Raw genomic sequence first — 18,957 nt, forward strand, 5'->3', positions numbered from 1 at the left:
CTGCGAGGCTGCTGGGGCTGGTCATGCTGTTCGTCCTCCGAGGGGGTCCACGCACCACCCAACTGGCAGGTGTTGGTCTGAGGGGTTGTGCAGGGTAGGTGGGTGGTTCCTCGGACTGGGGCTGCGGTTTCGTGTCGGTCTGACCTCTGGCTTGGCGGGGGGTGGTGGAGGGCAGGGGTTGCCCTATGTGACGCGGTGGCCTCCTGCGTGGGTGAGGGCTCTCCCCCGTGGAGTGCACCTTGGCACCTGCCACAGGCTGCTGGCTGCAACACCCCTGGTTGGAGAGAGACTGTTTCCCCCAGTGTGTGAAACTCACTGCCTTGAACCTAAAATCCCACACTTCCTCTTTTGACAGCTGCTTCAGCTCATTAACTGACCTCAACAAGCAAGGTAAGTACACTCAAGTGGAACCCCGCTGGCTTTAATTGCCTGCGGGATTCCCACCAGCGGGGCTTGTGCGCGCAGCCCCGCATGTCAGCGCGGTACCCGGAAGTGGCCGGGATTTCGGTGCGATCCGGTCACGTGACCGGATATCGGGATTTTCGGGGCCCCCCCGCTGGAAACCCGCAGGAAACCCGACGCGAAAATCAAGCCCTTTGTGTCCTCCTCACAACTTACTTTCCCACTTAGCTTAGTATCATCAGCAAACCTGGATACACAACACTCAGTCCCTTCATCCAAGTCGTAATATAGATAAATAGCTGAGGCCCAAGCACTGATCCTTGTGGCACCCCACTAGGTACTGCCTGCCAATCTCAAAATGACCAGTTTATCCCTACTCTCTGTTTTCTGTCTGCTTACCAATCCTCTATCCATGTTAATGCGTCACCCCCAATCCCAGGAGCACTTATCTTGCGTAACAACTTTTTACGTGGCACCTTATCGAATGCCTTCTGAAAATCCAAATACACATCTACATCCTCCTTGTGAGACCAGTGCCACAAACAAGATGGTTTTCAGGTTAAGGAGATCAATGTGAATGGAAGAGATAGGTTCAAATGCATATTTTACACCTCAATGCACAAGGAAATGATGGCCTACTAATAGAATCAGGACTGGAATACATTGCCACAATGAAACTCACAACATAGGTGTACCATCTTTAGTCTTTCCACTTCAATTATACAACCATGAATGACTTCAAGGGCAATGGGCACATACATAGGAAAGTTGTAGTTTTCTTAGAATGTTCTCATATAAAATTCCTTACACAGCTCTTGTCCACGTTCACTATTTTCTGACAGATTTACATTTAAAATACTGTATCAGATGTTTTTCACAAGTGAGAATACTAAGTCCCATTGCCAATCCCATATTTAGCAGGATTAACAAATCACCAGAGATCCTGTGGCCAAGTGACAACACTAACCAGTGGTGACATCACTCTCAAACTCAATGTGAAATTCTATCATATTATGATCACTCTTCCCGAGAGGGTCTCCTACTATGAGATTACTAATTAACCATGTCTCATTACACGAGACAAGATCTAAAATAGCCTGTTCCCTGGTTGGTTCCATGGCATATTGTTCTAGGAAACTGTCCCAAATGCATTCCATGAAGTCGTCCTCTAAACTACTTTTGCCAATTTGATTTGTCCAGTCTATATGAAGAAGATTAAAGCTCCCCCATGATTATTGCATTACCTTTGTTACAAGCTCCTATTATTTCTTGATTAATACTCTGTCCAACAGTTTAGCTACTGTTAGGGGGTCTATAGACTTGTTATTTCTTATCTCCACCCATACTGATTCTACTTCCGGATCTTCCGAGCCAAGATCCTTCCTCACTACTGTCCTTATGTCATCCCTTATTAACAGGGTTACACCCTCTCCTTTTCCATTTTATCTATCTTTTCGAAACGTCAAGCACCCTGGAATATTTAGTTCCCAACCTTGGTCACCTTGCAACCACGCCTCTGTAATGGCTATTAGATCAAACCCATTTATCTCTATTTGTGCCATTAATTTGACTATCTTGTTACAAATGCTTTGTGCATTCAGATAAAGTGCCTCTAATTTTAACTTTTTACCATTTTTCCCTGAATTGACCTTTTTCGCTGATGCACTATTATCGTTAAACTCTCTGTCCCTTGCTGTCACACTCTGCTTATCTTTACCCGAATCGCTACACTGCTCTAATGCCTTGACTTTTCTCTTTAGATTTCTAAATTTCCCCACACCTGAACCCCCCACACTTTTTAGTTAAAAGCCCTTTCCACAGATAGAGATATTAGGACAGGTTACCAAAAGCTTGATCAAAGAGGTAGATTTTAAGGAACGTCTTAAAGGAGGAGAGGGAGGTAGAAAGGCGGAGAGGTTTAGGGAGGGAATTCCAGAGCTTAGGGCCTAGGCAGCTGAAGGCATTACAGCCAATGGTGGAGCGAAGCGAATTGGGGATGCGCAAGAGGTCAGAATTAGAGCAGTGAAGAGATCTTGGAGGGCAGTAGGGCTGGAAGAGGTTACGAGATTAGGGAGGGGCAAGGCCATGGAGGGATTTGAATACAAGGATGAGATCTTTAAAATCGAGGCGATGCCAGACTGGGAGCCAATGTAGGTTAGTAAGCACAGGAGAGATGGGTGAGCAGGACTTGGTGCAAGTCAGGATATAGGTAGCAGAGTTTTGAATAAGCTCAAGTGTACAGTGAATGGGAGGCCAGGAGAGCATTGGAATAGTCAAATCTGGAGGTAACAAAGTCATAGATGAGGGTTTCAGCAGCAGACTGAGGCGGGGTGGAGATGGGCGATGTTATGGAGGTGGAAGTAGGCGGTCTTGCTGATGGAAAGGATATGGGGTCGGAAGCTAAGCTCAGTGTCAAATAAGACGCCGAGGTTACGCAAAGTCCGGTGCAGTCTTGGTCAGTGGCCAGGGAGGAGGATGGAGTCAGTGGCTAGGGAACAGAGTTTGTGGCAAATACATTTTAGGTTTAATCAGAATTAACCACTCATCCCTTTTTCCCCCACCCCCCAAAAAAACTGTAGACATTTTAGTCTGTTTTCTTGTGCATTTATGCTGCAGTATCTAATCTACACAAATAACCAATAAGGTAATCCGGTTACATATTGATATAGTACAGAACTGCAGTAGCCACTGCTGCATAAAGAAGTGTTCATAGTCACTGAGTTGCATGCTAACATGGATGTTTGCAGATACATTGCAGTAACTTGCGAGCTTTCTGGAATTAGCCAACATACTTTTTTCCATTCGAACATAAACAAAGTAATGCACTTATTAATGAGCAAATAGTTCAAATCTATATGATAAAGAAACAAACCTCAGGTCACATTTGAACCCAATTCTAGACTTTTTGTAAAATGTAAATACTTCAAAGCATCTCAGATGCACTTCACATTACAAAGGAGTAAATATTTTTCACAAATAATTGATCAACTGCATAATTACCACTAACATTGACAGTGAGTAACTTGTGTAAGCGTGGCAAATATTGGGGCTGAGATTATATGGTCTTTATTAGGAAGTTTTTTTGAATGCAATAAGCTTTACTGCACGATCATAGGCTATTTACATGGCATAGTTTTAAACTGACATAATGCTTGCAAGTAGAAGCAGGAAATCCACAATATTAGAAGTACAGATGCCACATTGGAAAGGATTTTGTGCCTTCATTTTTGTGTTCATCAGGTGTAGTTAAATCACATCAGGATAAAAGTCATGTAATGATTAAATGCAGAGAAATGTGAAGTTATAAATTTTAGGAAAATGCACAGTGAATGAAAGGAAGTATACCTTAAATGGAAGGATCTCAACAGAGTGCAGGAGCAGGGAGTGATGGGAATACATACACATACATCTTTAAAGGTGGTAGTTCAGGCCATGAAATACCAAATGGGATTCTGGTGTTTTATATATCGGGACAAACCATATAAAAGCAAGGAAGTGATGTTAAATTTGTACAAAATATTGTTTGTTGTTCTGGACACCCCTTTATAGGAAGGATATTAAAGCCATGGATAGGGTACAGAGAGGCTTGTTTAAACTAAGCGTAGTACTCTTTATTTTATACTCTAATCCAATCAATACACGTTAAAACCTTATTTGCCTTCCTAATGTCATCTCACATTGCTTGTGCTCTTTTAACAAGTTGCCCACTATTACCTCCAAGTCTCTATTGATCTGAAACCTTTAACAGGTTCTGCTGCTCAATAGTTTCCTACTCTAATTCATTAATTCATTCCCAGGACCTCCAAACTGTGGAACTCCTATCTAATCACTGCTTCCTGGCTTATAGTAGCCTCAATTATCCTCATAGTATGGTACAGCACAGAAGGAGGCCATTCTGCCCATGCTGGCTCTTTGAAAGAGCTATCTGTGGTGGGTAAAATTTTGGAGTCTATTATTAAGGAGACAGCAGCGGAACATTTGGATAAACATAATTTAATCAGACAAAGTCAGCATGGCTTTATGAAGGGGAAGTCATGTCTGACAAATTTGCTTGAGTTCTTTAAGGACATAACATACAGGGTGGATAAAGGGGAACCAGTGGACGTAGTGTATTTAGACTTCCAGAAGGCATTCGACAAGGTGCCACATAAAAGATTATTGCTCAAGATAAAGAATCACTGGATTGGGGGTAATATTCTGGCATGGGTGGAGGATTGGTTATCTAACAGGAAGCAGAGAGTTGGGATAAATGGTTCATTCTCGGACTGGCAACCAGTGGCCAGTGGTGTTCCGCAGGGGTCGGTGCTGGGTCCCCAACTCTTTATAATCTATATTAATGATTTGGAGGAGGGGACCGAGTGTAACATATCAAAGTTTGCAGATGATACAAAGATGGGAGGGAAAGTAGAGAGTGAGGAGGACATAAAAAACCTACAAGGGGATATAGACAGGCTGGGTGAGTGGGCGGAGATTTGGCAGATGCAATACAATATTAGAAAATGTGAGGTTATGCACTTTGGCAGGAAAAATCAGAGAGCAAGTTATTATCTCAATGGCGAGAAACTGGAAAGTACTGCAGTACAAAGGGATCTGGGGGTCCTAGTGCAAGAAAATCAAAAAGTTAGTATGCAGGTGCAGCAGGTGATCAAGAAGGCCAACGGAATGTTGGCTTTTATTGCTAGGGGGATAGAATATAAAAACAGGGAGGTATTGCTGCAGTTATATAAGGTATTGGTGAGACCACACCTGGAATACTGCATACAGTTTTGGTGTCCATACTTAAGAAAAGACATACTTGCTCTCAAGGCAGTACAAAGAAGGTTCACTCGGTTAATCCCGGGGATGAGGGGGCGGACATATGAGGAGAGGTTGAGTAGATTGGGACTCTACTCATTGGAGTTCAGAAGAATGAGAGGCGATCTTATTGAAACATATAAGATTGTGAAGGGGCTTGATCGGGTGGATGCGGTAAGGATGTTCCCAAGGATGGGTGAAATTAGAACTAGGGGGCATAATCTTAGAATAAGGGGCTGCTCTTTCAAAACTGAGATGAGGAGAAACTTCTTCACTCAGAGGGTAGTAGGTCTGGGAATTTGCTGCCCCAGGAAGCTGTGGAAGCTACATCATTAAATAAATTTTAAACAGAAATAGACAGTTTCCTAGAAGTAAAGGGAATTAGAGGTTACGGGGAGCGGGCAGGAAATTGGACATGAATTTAGATTTGAGGTTAGGATCAGATCAGCCATGATCTTATTGAATGGCGGAGCAGGCTCGAGGTGCCGATTGGCCTACTCCTGCTCCTATTTCTTATGTTCTTATCCAATTAGTTCCACGCTCCTGCTCTTTCCCCTTAGTCCTGTAATTTTTTTTCCCCCTTCAAGTATCTATCCAATTCCCTTTTGAAAGTTACTGCTGAATCTGTTTCCACCCTTTCAGGATTCCAGATCATAACAAGTTGTTACACAAAAAAAATGTTTCCTCATGTCACCGCTGGTTCTTTTGCCAATCACCTTAAATCTGTGTCCTCTGGTTACTGACCCTTCTGCCACTGGAAACAATTTCTCCTTAATTACTCTATCAAAACCCTTCATGATTTTGAATACCTCTATTAAATCTCCCCATAACCTTCTCTGCTCTAAGAGCAACCCCAGCTTCTCCAGTCTATCCACATAACTGAAATCCCGCATCCCTGGTACCATTCTAGTAAATCTCTTCTGCACCCTCTCTAAGGCCTTGATATCCTTCCTAAAATGTGGTGCCCGGAATTGAACACAATATTCCAGCTGAGGTCTAACCAGTGTTTTAGAAAGGTTTGACAAAACTTCCTTACTTTTGTACTCTATGCCTCTATTAATGAAGCCCAGGATCTCATATGCTTTTTTAAAACAGCCTTCTCAACTTGTCCTGCCATCTTCAAAGTTTTGTGTACATACACCCCCAGGTCTCTCTGTTCCTGTACTCCCTTTAAAATCATACCATTTAGTTTATATTGCCTCTTCATTCTTCCTACCAAAATGTATCATTTCACACTTCTGAGTTAAATTTCATCTGCCATGTGTCTGCCCATTTCACCAGTCTGTCTATGTCCTCCTGAAGTCTGTTACTATCCTCCACATTGTTTACTACATTTCCGAGTTTCGTGTCATCTGCAAACTTTGAACTTGTACCATGTATATCCAAGTCCAGGTCATTAATATATCTCAAAAAGAGCAGTGGTCCTAATACCGACTCTTGAGGATCACCACTGTTATACTTCCCTCTAGTCTGAAAAGGGAAGGCTATTCTTCCTTAGCCAGAATGATTTTTGTGGGAGTTCCGATTCAGTTTTGCATAAGACAACTAAGACTTTGATTGAAAAAAAGTCTTGGGTTCTTGATTCAGCCGTATTTACAGTAAATAATCGAGGTTCAACTGCACCTCATGTTCTCTTCTACTCTTTCAACCTTTGTAAACAATTTTACAACACCAAGTTATAGTCCAGCAATTTTATTTTAAATTCACAAGCTTTCGGAGGCTTCGGAGGACATCCCGCATCCCTGGTACCATTCTAGTAAATCTCTTCTGCACCCTCTCTAAGGGTGAATTTAAAATAAAATTGCTGGACTATAACTTGGTGTTGTAAAATTGTTTACAATTGTCAACCCCAGTCCATCACCGGCATCTCCACATCTTTCAACCTTGGTACTTCTGCTCGGTGGGCTTTTGTCCTCCAGTGTCTCAAGAAAAACACAAAGATCACAACCAACAAAGATATCGGGAGAAATATTTCCACTTTGGAAACTGGACATAACTAATTGGCACCTTTACCAAGTCCAAAAGTGGGCCTAAACAAAATTCCAGTCAGCAGTCTCCTTTAATAGCATCTCTAACGAAGCTGCCGTGGATGGAGCACAGCTTGCAAAATTCAAACACCAGCCAAAGTCAGATCATTCGGAGAAGCTTCATTGTATTCCCGAATGATAACGGTGGCAATACTACAGTCACCGCAATTATGCAGAATGAGAAAAATATATTTCTATTTCTTTTTAAAGTGAACTTTTGGTAAGTAGTTTACATTTTACAAATTTCCTGGACGGCCTGGTCCAACGCTGCTGCAATGATGGCCCGAATACCATGGCTTATCCGCTCTGTCTCATTTCTATATAAAGATATTTATGTTACCCAGGCCAGGGCCTACAGCCCATGTGAGCCCACACCAGGACCCGGGACCTCCATTTCCAAAACAGACTTCGAAATAATATCGTACCTTCATTTTCAGCAGATTTTTTGACAGTTTCATGGTGCTTTCTCTCGCCATTTTCATAAAACAAAACGCTGAACTTAAAACTAATAAACAAAACAAGCCGCTCTCCCTCACTCCCCAGCAACACGCTGGCAACAGACACAACCAACCGATCCGCCGAATTCATCGAGCCGCCGCAGGCTGGGAAATCAATCGTTAAAACCAGGATGCGGAGCTGTCCAACTTCTCAACACTTTTTAGGACGTTTAAATTCCACGTTATGTTTCGGAAAGGAAAACTTTTAGTCAAAAAATATCATTCTGACTTTATGTTGGTTTTTTATTTTATCCAAGAGTTCAAAACATGCCTCTAAAATTAGTTATTTTAAAGTGTTACTCGATCTGTTGTGTCAGACAGAATGGTAAGGTGCGTTTTTTTCCCCCCTGATGGTGTTGCTCCCTCGTTTCATCAGATCATGCATCTTCTGCACCCAACAGGGCAGTTGGCTGAAATGATACAGGTCTTCAAAATAATGAAAATAATAGATTGAAGTAGAAATAAACAAGCTACTTAACTTGATCAACATAGAACTAGAAGGAGAAAAAAGTCACTAAAGCCTTAAGCAAGGTTAGAGATTAGAAAATCGTTTGTTCCCCACATGATAGTGGATGGTGGAACAAATTGGCATCTTTAAAGAGGAACTAGATTGATATCTGTGAAGATTATAGAAATATTTAACTACACTACCTTGTTTTTTTTCCAAGGAAATTGGGGAGGAAGTTAGTGCCTGGTGGTGAGGGAGGAAAGCCCCTCACCACCATAAGCTAATCACCCGTGAACTTTGGATGGAGTGAGCAAGATGAGCTGAATGGCTTTTGCTTGCAGTGGATTTTCATATGTTTCTATAATCCATTATAAAGCCTTTATCAATACTACATTAAAATGGCCAACTTGTTACTAGGAGGGGTCTGAGACCAGCCTTGCAACATCTCTGATTTTTCCCAGAGGATGAAGAGCGGTCCTCCACTCAGCAGCTCCGACAGCAAACCTGCATATTGTTGTTGCAACACATTATAATAATAACAACAACAACAACAACAACATGCATTTATATAACTTGTTTAATGAAGAAATACATCCCGAGGCACTTCATAGAAGCGTAATCAGATAAAAATAGATACCAAGCTAAAGAAGGATATATTAGGAAGGGTGAGGTGTGGGTTTTAAGAAGGGTCTTAAAGGAGCAGAGATGTAGAGAGGTGGATAGGTTTAGGGACGAAATTCCAGAGTGTAGGTCCTAGACAACTGAAGGCACAGCCGCCAATGGTAGGGTGAGGGGGATATACAAGCGGTTAGAGTCGAAGGAATGAATAACACAACTATATGCTAGAATTGTTGATTCAAATTTGGAATATTCTGTGTCAAAAGAAGAACTTGCATTTATATAGCACCTTTCACAAACTCAGGACATCCCAAAACACTTTACAGCCAATTACGTACTTTTGAAGTGTAGTCACTGTTGTAATTTAGGGAAACAATGCAGTTTTACACATCTCAGGCTTTTGGTTATACAGAGTGACATTAGTGCAATTGAATGTTCTACTTTTCTACCTTTATAATTCTCTTCATTTAGGAAAATCCCATGAACTCAAGACCCAAGTGCTTGTAAGAGTAGTTTCTAACGGAAAACATTGTTGGATATGTTTCAAATACTGAAAAGACAACTGTAGTGGTAAGCGTAAAAACTTGGTTGAAATTCCATACATTTTTAATGATCTATTGTGTTATAAACCTTGACACCAAAATTAAGATAGTTTGGTACGTGTGAACCTGTCCGATCTATCAGGGATTAGAATTTCTGGAGGAGAGAGGAACTGCTGGCCTTATGCCTCATTTAAGTTCTGTTCTAAATTCTGCTGCAAGTGAGGGAGTGTGTAAAATGCACCCACCTTAGCTTTTTTTCTTATTTGTTCATGGAATGTGGGCATCGCTGGCAAGGCCAGCATTTATTGCCCGTCCCTAATTGCCCTTGAGAAGGAGGTGGTGAGCTGCCTTCTTGAACCGCTGCAGTCCGTGTGATGAAGATTCTCCCACAGTGCTGTTAGGTAGGGAGTTCCAGGATTTTGACCCAGCGACGATGTGGGAATGTGGATATATTTCCAAGTCGGGATGGTGTGTGACTTGGAGGGGAACATGGTGGTGTTATTCCCATGTGCCTGCTGCCCTTCTCCTTCTAGGTGGTAGAGGTCGCGGGTTTGGCAGGCGCTGTCGAAGAAGCCTTGGCGAGTTGCTGCAGTGCATTCTGTAGATGGTACACACTGCAGCCATGGTGCGCCGGTGGTGAAGGGAGTGAATGTTTAGGGTGGTGGATGGGGTGCCAATCAAGCGGCTGCGTTGTCCTGGATGGTGTCGAGCTTCTGGAATGTTGTTGGAGCTGCACTCATCCAGGCAAGTAGAGAGTATTCCATCACACTCCTGACTTGTGCCTTGTATATGGTGGAAAGGCTTTGGGGAATCAGGAGGTGAGTCACTCACCGCAGAATACCCAGCCTCTGACCTGCTCTTGTAGCCACAGTATTTATATGGCTGGTCCAGTTAAGTTTCTGGTCAATGGTGACCCCCAGGATGTTGATGGTGGGGGATTCAGCAATGGTAATGCCTTTGAATGTCAAGAGGAGGTGGTTAGACTCTCTCTCGTTGGAGATGGTCATTGCCTGGCACTTGTCTGGCGCGAATGTTACTTGCCACTTATCAGCCCAAGCCTGGATGTTGTCCAGGTCTTGCTGCATGCGGGCACGAACTGCTTCATTATCTGAGGGGTTGTGAATGGAACTGAACACTGTGCAATCATCAGCGAACATCCCCATTTCTAACCTTATGATGGAGGGAAGGTTATTGATGAAGCAGCCGAAGATGATTGGGCCAAGGACACTGCCCTGAGGAACTCCTGCAGCAACGTCCTGGGGCTGAGATGATTGGCCTCCAACAACCACTACCATCTTCCTTTGTGCTAGGTATGACTCCAGCCACTGGAGAGTTTTCCCCCTGATTCCCATTGACTTCAATTTTACTCGGGCTCCTTGGTGCCACACTCGGTCAAATGCTTGATGTCAAGGGCGGTCACTCTCATCTCACTTCTGGAATTCAGCTCTTTTGTCCATGTTTGGACCAAGGCTGTAATGAGGTCTGGAGCCGAGTGGTCCTGGCGGAACCCAAACTGAGCATCGGTGAGCAGGCTATTGGTGAGTAAGTGCCGCTTGATATCACTGTCGACGACACCTTCCATCACTTTGCTGATGAATAAGAGTAAACTGATGGGGCAGTAATTGGCCGGATTGGATTTGTCCTGCTTTTAGTTGGCAGGACATACCCGGGTAATTTTCCATATTGGGTAGATGGCAATGTTGTTGTTGCACTGGAACAGTTTGGCTAGAGGCGCGGCTAGTTTTGGAGCATAAGTCTTCAGCACTATAGCTGGGATGTTGTCGGAACCCATAGGTAATGTGCAGCCTTACATATGATGGTTTTAGGATGGAATTATCAGATTTAAATTCCATAATTTCCACTCTAGGACCTGCCGATATAACTTTTATCCCTATAAAACAGGGGTGGAAAACAGTAATTGAGGAAAACTGATGCTGGAATCTTAAAGGTGATTACTGTGTTTAGTTGTGCTGATAGATAAAGACTCCTAACTTTACTTTGGATTGTCCTTTGTTAAAAATGTTGTTGCTCTTTATTTTTGAGGCTCTTATTTTTATGTGTAATTCTCCTTTGAGACTGCTCCTTATTTGGGGAATTTCCTTGGAATATTGAGAAAGGTTGCTCTGACAGAGTCAAACATTTAAAGTGCATCATACTGTTATTAATAGATATGTTAATAAAATAGTATTAGTTCACAGATTTGTGTTTGACTCCTTCTTTCATGACTTTGGTGAGAAGAGGTTCATTGACATAGTGTGCTGTGGTGTCCTAGGTGGTTGTTTTGGTTTGTGTAACTGGCAGAATACTTTGGAGTAGGTAATGTAACACGGTTTGGAGGCAAGCAAAAATTTTAGGCATCTAGTAATCCTTAGATGTGGGTGATTATTCTCCAGCCAAAGCTCTGATGTGGAACTATGGCAGAGGGGTTAGAGATTCAGCTGATAACCTTTGCTTAAAATTCTTTATGTGGTTTATGGATTTACCAGCTACAATATTGTTATTCCAAGGATGTTTTTATTCATTATTTTCACTTTGGATGTCATGATTGACAGTGCTGGTCAGCATGCTCCATTTGGTTGATGCATAATGGCACATCCAAAGAGCTTCCTAAGACATAATTTTCAGTAATTGTTATTCACTGGTTTGAAGAGTCACTTTTGTTGCACGATTTAAAATAATGCATCAAGGAACCACTGAATGTGGAAGGTAAGCAACAACTAACCTGATTGAGTAACTCATAGATAATGCAGTTGCAAGTATGCTGTGTTGAACATACAAGCAGAATATTTCTCCTAATCAATAATATGTATTCCATCTATATCACAAAATCATAGAATGATACAGCACAGAAGGAGGCCATTCGACCCATCATGCCTGTACCGGCTCTTTGAAAGACTTATCCAATTAGTCCCATTCCCCTGTTCTTTCCCCATAGCCCTTCAAATTTTTCCCCTTCAAGTATTTATGCAATTCCCTTTTGAAAGTTATTATTGAATCTGCTTCCACCGTCCTTTCAGGCAGTGCATTCTAGATCGTAACAACTCACTACATAAAACAATTTCTCCTCATCTTGCCTCTGGTTCTTTTGCCAATTACCTTAAATCTGTTTCCTCTAATTACTGACCCTTCTGCCACTGAAAACAGTTTCTTCTTAGTTATAGGCCAGTTAGCTTAACATCTGTGGTGGGTAAAATTTTGGAGTCTATTATTAAGGAGACAGTAACGGAACATTTAGATAAGCATAATTTAATAGGACAAAGTCAGCATGGCTTTATGAAGGGGAAGTCATGTCTGACAAATTTGCTTGAGTTCTTCGAGGATATAACGTATAGGGTGGATAAAGGGGAACCAGTGGACATAGTGTATTTAGACTTCCAGAAGGCATTCGACAAGGTGCCACATAAAAGATTATTACTTAAGATAAAAAATCACGGGATTGGGGGTAATATTCTGGCATGGGTGGAGGATTGGTTATCGAACAGGAAGCAGAGAGTTGGGATAAATGGTTCATTTTCGGACTGGCAACCAGTAACCAGTGGTGTTCCACAGGGGTCGGTGCTGGGTCCCCAACTCTTTACAATCTATATTAACGATTTGGAGGAGGGGACCGAGTGCAACATATCAAAATTTGCAGATGATACAAAGATGGGAGGGAAAGTAGAGAGTGAGGAGGACATAAAAAACCTGCAAGGGGATATAGACAGGCTGGGTGAGTGGGCGGAGATTTGGCAGATGCAATATAATATTGGAAAATGTGAGGTTATGCACTTTGGCAGGAAAAATCAGAGAGCAAGTTATTTTCTTAATGGCGAGAGACTGGAAAGTACTGCAGTACAAAGGGATCTGGGGGTCCTAGTGCAAGAAAATCAAAAAGTTGGTATGCAGGTGCAGCAGGTGATCAAGAAAGCCAACGGAATGTTGGCTTTTATTGCTAGGGGGATAGAATATAAAAACAAGGAGGTATTGCTGCAGTTATATAAGGTATTGGTGAGACCGCACCTGGAATACTGCATACAGTTTTGGTCTCCATACTTAAGAAAAGACATACTTGCTCTCGAGGCAGTACAAAGAAGGTTCACTCGGTTAATCCCGGGGATGAGGGGGCGGACATATGAGGAGAGGTTGAGTAGATTGGGACTCTACTCATTGGAGTTCAGAAGAATGAGAGGCGATCTTATTGAAACATATAAGATTGTGAAGGGTCTTGATCGGGTGGATGCAGTAAGGATGTTCCCAAAGATGGGTGAAACTAGAATTAGGGGGCATAATCTTAGAATAAGGGGCTGCTCTTTCAAAACTGAGATGAGGAGAAACTTCTTCACTCAGAGGGTGGTAGGTCTGTGGAATTTGCTGCCCCAGGAAGCTGTGGAAGCTACATCATTAGATAAATTTAAAACAGAAATAGACAGTTTCCTAGAAGTAAAGGGAATTAGGGGTTATGGGGAGCGGGCAGGAAATTGGACATGAAGCTGAGTTCGGATCGGTCAATGCCCTGTGGGTGGCGGAGAGGGCCCAGGGGCTATGTGGCCGGGTCCTGCTCCGACTTCTTGTGTTCTTTAGATTTGTGGTTGGGATCAGATCAGCCATGATCTTATTGAATGGCGGAGCAGGCTCGAGGGGCCGATTGGCCTACTCCTGCTCCAATTTCTTATGTTCTTATGTTCTTATGTACTCTATCAAAACCCTTCATGATTTTGAACACCTCTATTAAATCTCCCTTTAACCTTCTCTGCTCTAAGGAGAACAATCCCAGCTTTTCTAATCTCTTCACATAACTAAAGTCCCGGATCCCTGGTACCATTCTAGTAAACCTCCACTGCACCCTCCCTAAGGCCTTGACATCCTTCCTAAAGTGTGGTGCCCAGAATTGGATACAATACTCCAGTTGGGGCCTAACCAGTGATTTAAAAAGGTTTAGCATAACTTCCTTGCTTTTGTACTCTATGCCTCTGTTTATAAAGCCAAAGATTTCGTATGCTTTTTTTAACAGCCTTCTCAACTTGTCCTGCCACCTTCAAAGATGTGTGTATGTGCACCCCCCCGGGTCTCTCTGTTCCTGTATCCCCTTTAAAATTGTACCATTTAGTTTATATTGCCTCTCTTCATTCTTCCTACCAAAATGCATCACTTCACAATTCTCTGTGTTAAATTTCATCTGCCATATGTCTGCGCATTTTATAAGTCTATCTGTGTCCTCCTGAAATCTGTTACTATCCTCCACATTGTTTAGTACATTTCTGATTTTCATGTCATCTGCAAACTTTGAAATTATGTCCTGTATACCTAAGTCCAGGTCATTAATAAATCTGGAGGACGCCACTGTATACTTCCCTCCAGTCTGAAAAACAACAGTTCACCACTACTCTCTACTTTCTGTCCCGTGGCCAATTTTGTATCCACGTTGCCACTGCCCCTTTAATCCCGTGGGCTTCAATTTTTCTAACAAGTCCATTATGTGGTACATTATCAAACACCTTTTGAAAGTCCATATACGCAACATCAACTGCACTACCCTCATCAACCCTCATTACTTCATCAAACAACTCAATCAAGTTAGTCAAACACGATTTGCTTTAACAAATCCATACTGGCTTTCATTTATTAACCGATATTTTTCCAAGTGCCAATTAATTTTGTCCCGTATTAATGTCTCTAAAAGTTTCCCCGCCACTGACATTAGGCTGACTGGCCAGTAGTTACCGGGTTTATCCCTCTCCCCTTTTTTAAACAGGGGTGTAACATTTGCAATCCTCCAGTCCTCTGGCACCAATCCCATAGCTAAGGGGGATTGAAAGATTGTGGCCAGATCCTCCACTATCTCCACCCCTACTTCCCTCAGCATCCTAGGATAATAATATAAGAAGAAGAACATCATAAATAAGATGCATCCCAGCTAGACCGGGTGACTTTTCTACTTTGAGCATTGTCAACCTTTTAAGTACCTCTTTATCTATTTTTATCCTATCCAATTTCTCTACTACCTCCTCCTTTACTGTGACAACGGCAGCATCCTCTTTAGTGAAGACAGATGCAAAGTATTCATTTAGTACCTCAGCCATGCCCTCTGCCTCTACAAGAAGATCTCCTTTTTTGTCCCTGATCAGTCCCAGCCTAAACGTATTAATAGTAAAGGGGTAGTCCTTTACTATTAATACGTTTATAAAATACTTTTATAAAAGTGCAAGCTATTCAGCTAAAAATAATTGACCTGCAGGTACCTTCTTTCTGCAGGGTGAAGAGGATTTTTGGGATGTTGTATTTAAAAGAAAGAAAGACTTGCATATATAGCACCTTTCAAGATGGCCCAAAGTGCTTTACTGCCAATGAAGTACTTTTAAAATGTAGTCACTGTTGTAGTGTTAGAAGACCATCTGTTGCTTTAGTCACTAGATCTCACAGTATATTTAACGAATCACATCCCTCTCTTTGCTATGTCTTCCTTTCTTCTTCTTTTCATTTGCTAGTTGTTGTGCATTCATCTTTCAATTGTTCTCATTTGTTCCCCCTTCCATTTTGATGTTTCTCTTTGTGTAAGAAGATTTTACTATCTACCAGTTTTAAAGTTCCTTTCTACCTTTTACTGAGGGGCTTTCACCATTCTATTATCCCCACTACCTTATTTTAATTTTCCCATTTAATTGATTTTAAACTATTCATCTAATTTCCTTTATCTTTCACTTTTTTAATGCTTTTTCAGAACCTATCATTATCTCTCCTGCTGCTAATCTTACACCCAGACCTTTACTTCACTTTGGCTATTCCTTCCAACCAATTTCATTTCAGCTTTCTTGCTTTTAACATGCTTTATACAGAACCATTTTCCGCTGCTGACCTCTAATTTGCAGAGTCTCCTTTATAGCTTTCCATTGAGTTGAGTGGAGTGGTTTTATCTTCTCCTGTGTGCTATGGATTGAGTGAATCATTTGTTAGATGAGTTGCAACCTTGTACTTGACCCCAAGGGCAACAGTATTGAGTGACCACACTACCATTTGCACAGTGGAAACAGGCAGAGGTGTCTTTTCTGATATCTATTATTTGTTGTGCCATTAGAGCCTATGGTTGTGAAGGTGAATGAAACTCGCCACGTCAATTTTATCACCAAGGCAGGTCAATGCAGTTCTAATTAGTATTCCTATGAACTGTTAAATTCTTTATCTGCAGCCGAGTTCCATTCAGGAAGGTAGCAACTTCTTTCCTGTCTGTAAAACATTGAAGAAAATCATGTTTAATCTGATCCTTAGCACTAAAAGCCAACTGATCATTATAAGCAAACACAAATGCAGTAGCACAAATGGGAAATGATTTTGAAAAATAAGACTACAGTATAAGTTGGAAAAGCTCACGATCAACCTGTATAGTGCTCTGGTCAGACCACACTTTGAATATTCCATCCAGTTCTTGTTGCCAAGACACAAGGGAGACATTCAAGCACTGGAGGCAGTGCAGCGAAGAGCCACAAGTTTGATCCCTAATGTCAAAGGTCTGAGTCATGTGGAAAGACTGGAGGAACTTGGGCTTTTCAGTTTGGAAAGGAGTTGCCTGAGAAGTAATCTTATAGAGATATGCAAAATAGTTAGTGAAATAGAAAAGGTAAATCTAGATTATTACTTTAAATTAAATTGTGAGAATAGGGCAAGGGGGTCACTGGTTCAAAATAGTTAACGGCATTTTTAAGAACTGATATCAGGAAATTCTTCTCACAGAGAATGATCAACATGTGGAATAGACAATATGGATAGAGCAGTGGAGACGAAAGGCCCGGAAGCATTTAAGAAACAATTGGCTGCTTCAGTGGAAATTAATAATAATTGAGTATCTAACAGGAGTTTAGAAAAAAAGGTTTCTAAATATAATATATGGGCAGCTGAGACCCATTGCCTGCAATTCCTGTGCCACGTGAGAACTTCAGGACACTTCATGTGTCCTTGAGGGCCACATGTGCAGGAAATGCATCCAATTGCTCGAGCTCAAGCTGAGGGCTTCTGAGCTTGAGGGGCGGCTGGAGTCACTGCAGAGCAGAAGGGAGGCTGAAGGTTTCCTGGATTGTACGTTCCAGGAGATGGTCACCCCGCAGCCACGGAGAGTTCAGGACAGCAAGTGGGTAGCCATCCAAAAGGGTAGGAAGAGGCAGGTAGTGCAGGAATCTTCTGGGTGCGTGGCACTCTCAAACTGGTATTCATACCAGTGAGGGTGACGACACTTCGAAGGAGTGCAGTCTTGAACGTGGCACCATGGGGCAAAGGACTGCACAGGGGGGCGGAGTGAAGTGTAGAAATGCAGTAGTCATAGGGGATTCGATAGCCAGGGGGACAGACAGGTGTTTTTGTGACCGCTGATGTGAGTCCCACATGGTGTGTTGCCTCCCTAGTGCCAGGGTAAAGAACATCACAGAGAGGGTGCAGAATATCCTGCAGAGGGAAGGGGAACAGCCAGAAGTCGTGGTCCATGTGGGTACCAATGACATAGGAAAGGGATGAGGTCCTGCGGTCAGAGTTTCAGGAGCTGGGGAGGAAGTTAAAAAGCAGGACCTCAAAGGTAGTAATGTTTGGACTACTCCCAGTGCCACTTGCTGGTGAGTACAGAAATAGGAAGATAAGGCAGGTAAATGTGTGGCTAGAGACATGGTGCAAGAGGGAGGACTTCAAATTCTTGGGGCTTTGGGACCAGTTTTGGGGCAGGAGGGACCTGTTCAAGATGGATGGGTTGCACCTCAACAGAGCCGGGACCAGTGTCCTCGCTGGGAGATTCACTAGTGCTGTGAGGCTTGGTTTAAACTAATTTGGCAGGAGGACGGGCACCAGGATGTAGCATTAGGAAGGAGAAACAAGGTGCACAAAGGATTAGGAGAGACAGATAGCACTAGAATAAGAAATAGTACACTATTAATTGGGATCAGACTAAGAGAGAATACGAGAAGGTCTAAGATAGGTTTAGAGTGCAAGTATGTAAACGCACGAAGCATGGTAAATGAGCTGAGGCGGCAGAGCAGAGGAGAGGGAGCGGCCCATAAAAAGGCAGGAGTCGGAGGCCCGAGAACAGCGGAGTCGGCAGAGCAGAGGAGAGGGAGCGGCCCATAAAAAGGCGGGAGTGGGAGGGCGAGTGTCAGGGAGAGAGAGGGAAAAAAACCCCCAAAGTGACGTCAGCACAAGGGAAGGAGCAGACAGGCATTTCTGGAAGGAATCTTACAACACCAGGTTATAGTCCAACAATTTTATTTTAATATCACAAGCTTTCGGAGATTATCTCCTTCGTCAGGTGAGTGAGTGAGTGAAAGGTTCTCAAATCGCATATCTTATATTAGGCTGGGACATGCTCACACCAATCAAAGGTGTCGTTGGTGTTCAGACAGGTTAGCCACAGAAAACAGTTCTGAATACACAATGGGTCAGGTTACAAAGCCAGAGAGAGAAAGAGACCCGAAAGGCAGAGAGAGAGAGAATGTCCAGTTGTATTAAAAACAGATAACTTTTTTTTCCCTGCTTACGTGTAGCGTGACATGAACCCAAGATCCCGGTTGAGGCCGTCCTCATGGGTGCGGAACTTGGCTATCAATTTCTGCTCGACGATTTTGCGTTGTCGTGTGTCTCAAAGGCCGCCTTGGAGAACGCTTACCCGAAGATCGGTGGCT

The 18,957-nt window shown here is 42.7% G+C and overlaps 1 protein-coding gene across 1 annotated transcript in view; it reads right to left on the minus strand.

Moving 5' to 3' along the window:
* The window catches only part of mphosph6 (M-phase phosphoprotein 6), a 46,614-nt gene extending 38,802 nt beyond the window's left edge, over positions 1–7,812 (minus strand). Inside the window, exon 1 of the mRNA XM_067998099.1 lies at positions 7,649–7,812. Within this exon, the coding sequence (XP_067854200.1) occupies positions 7,649–7,705 (57 nt within the window). The 5' untranslated portion in view covers positions 7,706–7,812. The remainder of the gene's footprint in view (positions 1–7,648) is intronic.
* Between the last annotated feature and the right edge of the window lie 11,145 nt (positions 7,813–18,957).

Source organism: Heptranchias perlo, chromosome 16 (assembly GCF_035084215.1).
Source record: "Heptranchias perlo isolate sHepPer1 chromosome 16, sHepPer1.hap1, whole genome shotgun sequence".
In the NCBI taxonomy this organism is placed as follows: Eukaryota; Metazoa; Chordata; class Chondrichthyes; order Hexanchiformes; family Hexanchidae; genus Heptranchias; species Heptranchias perlo.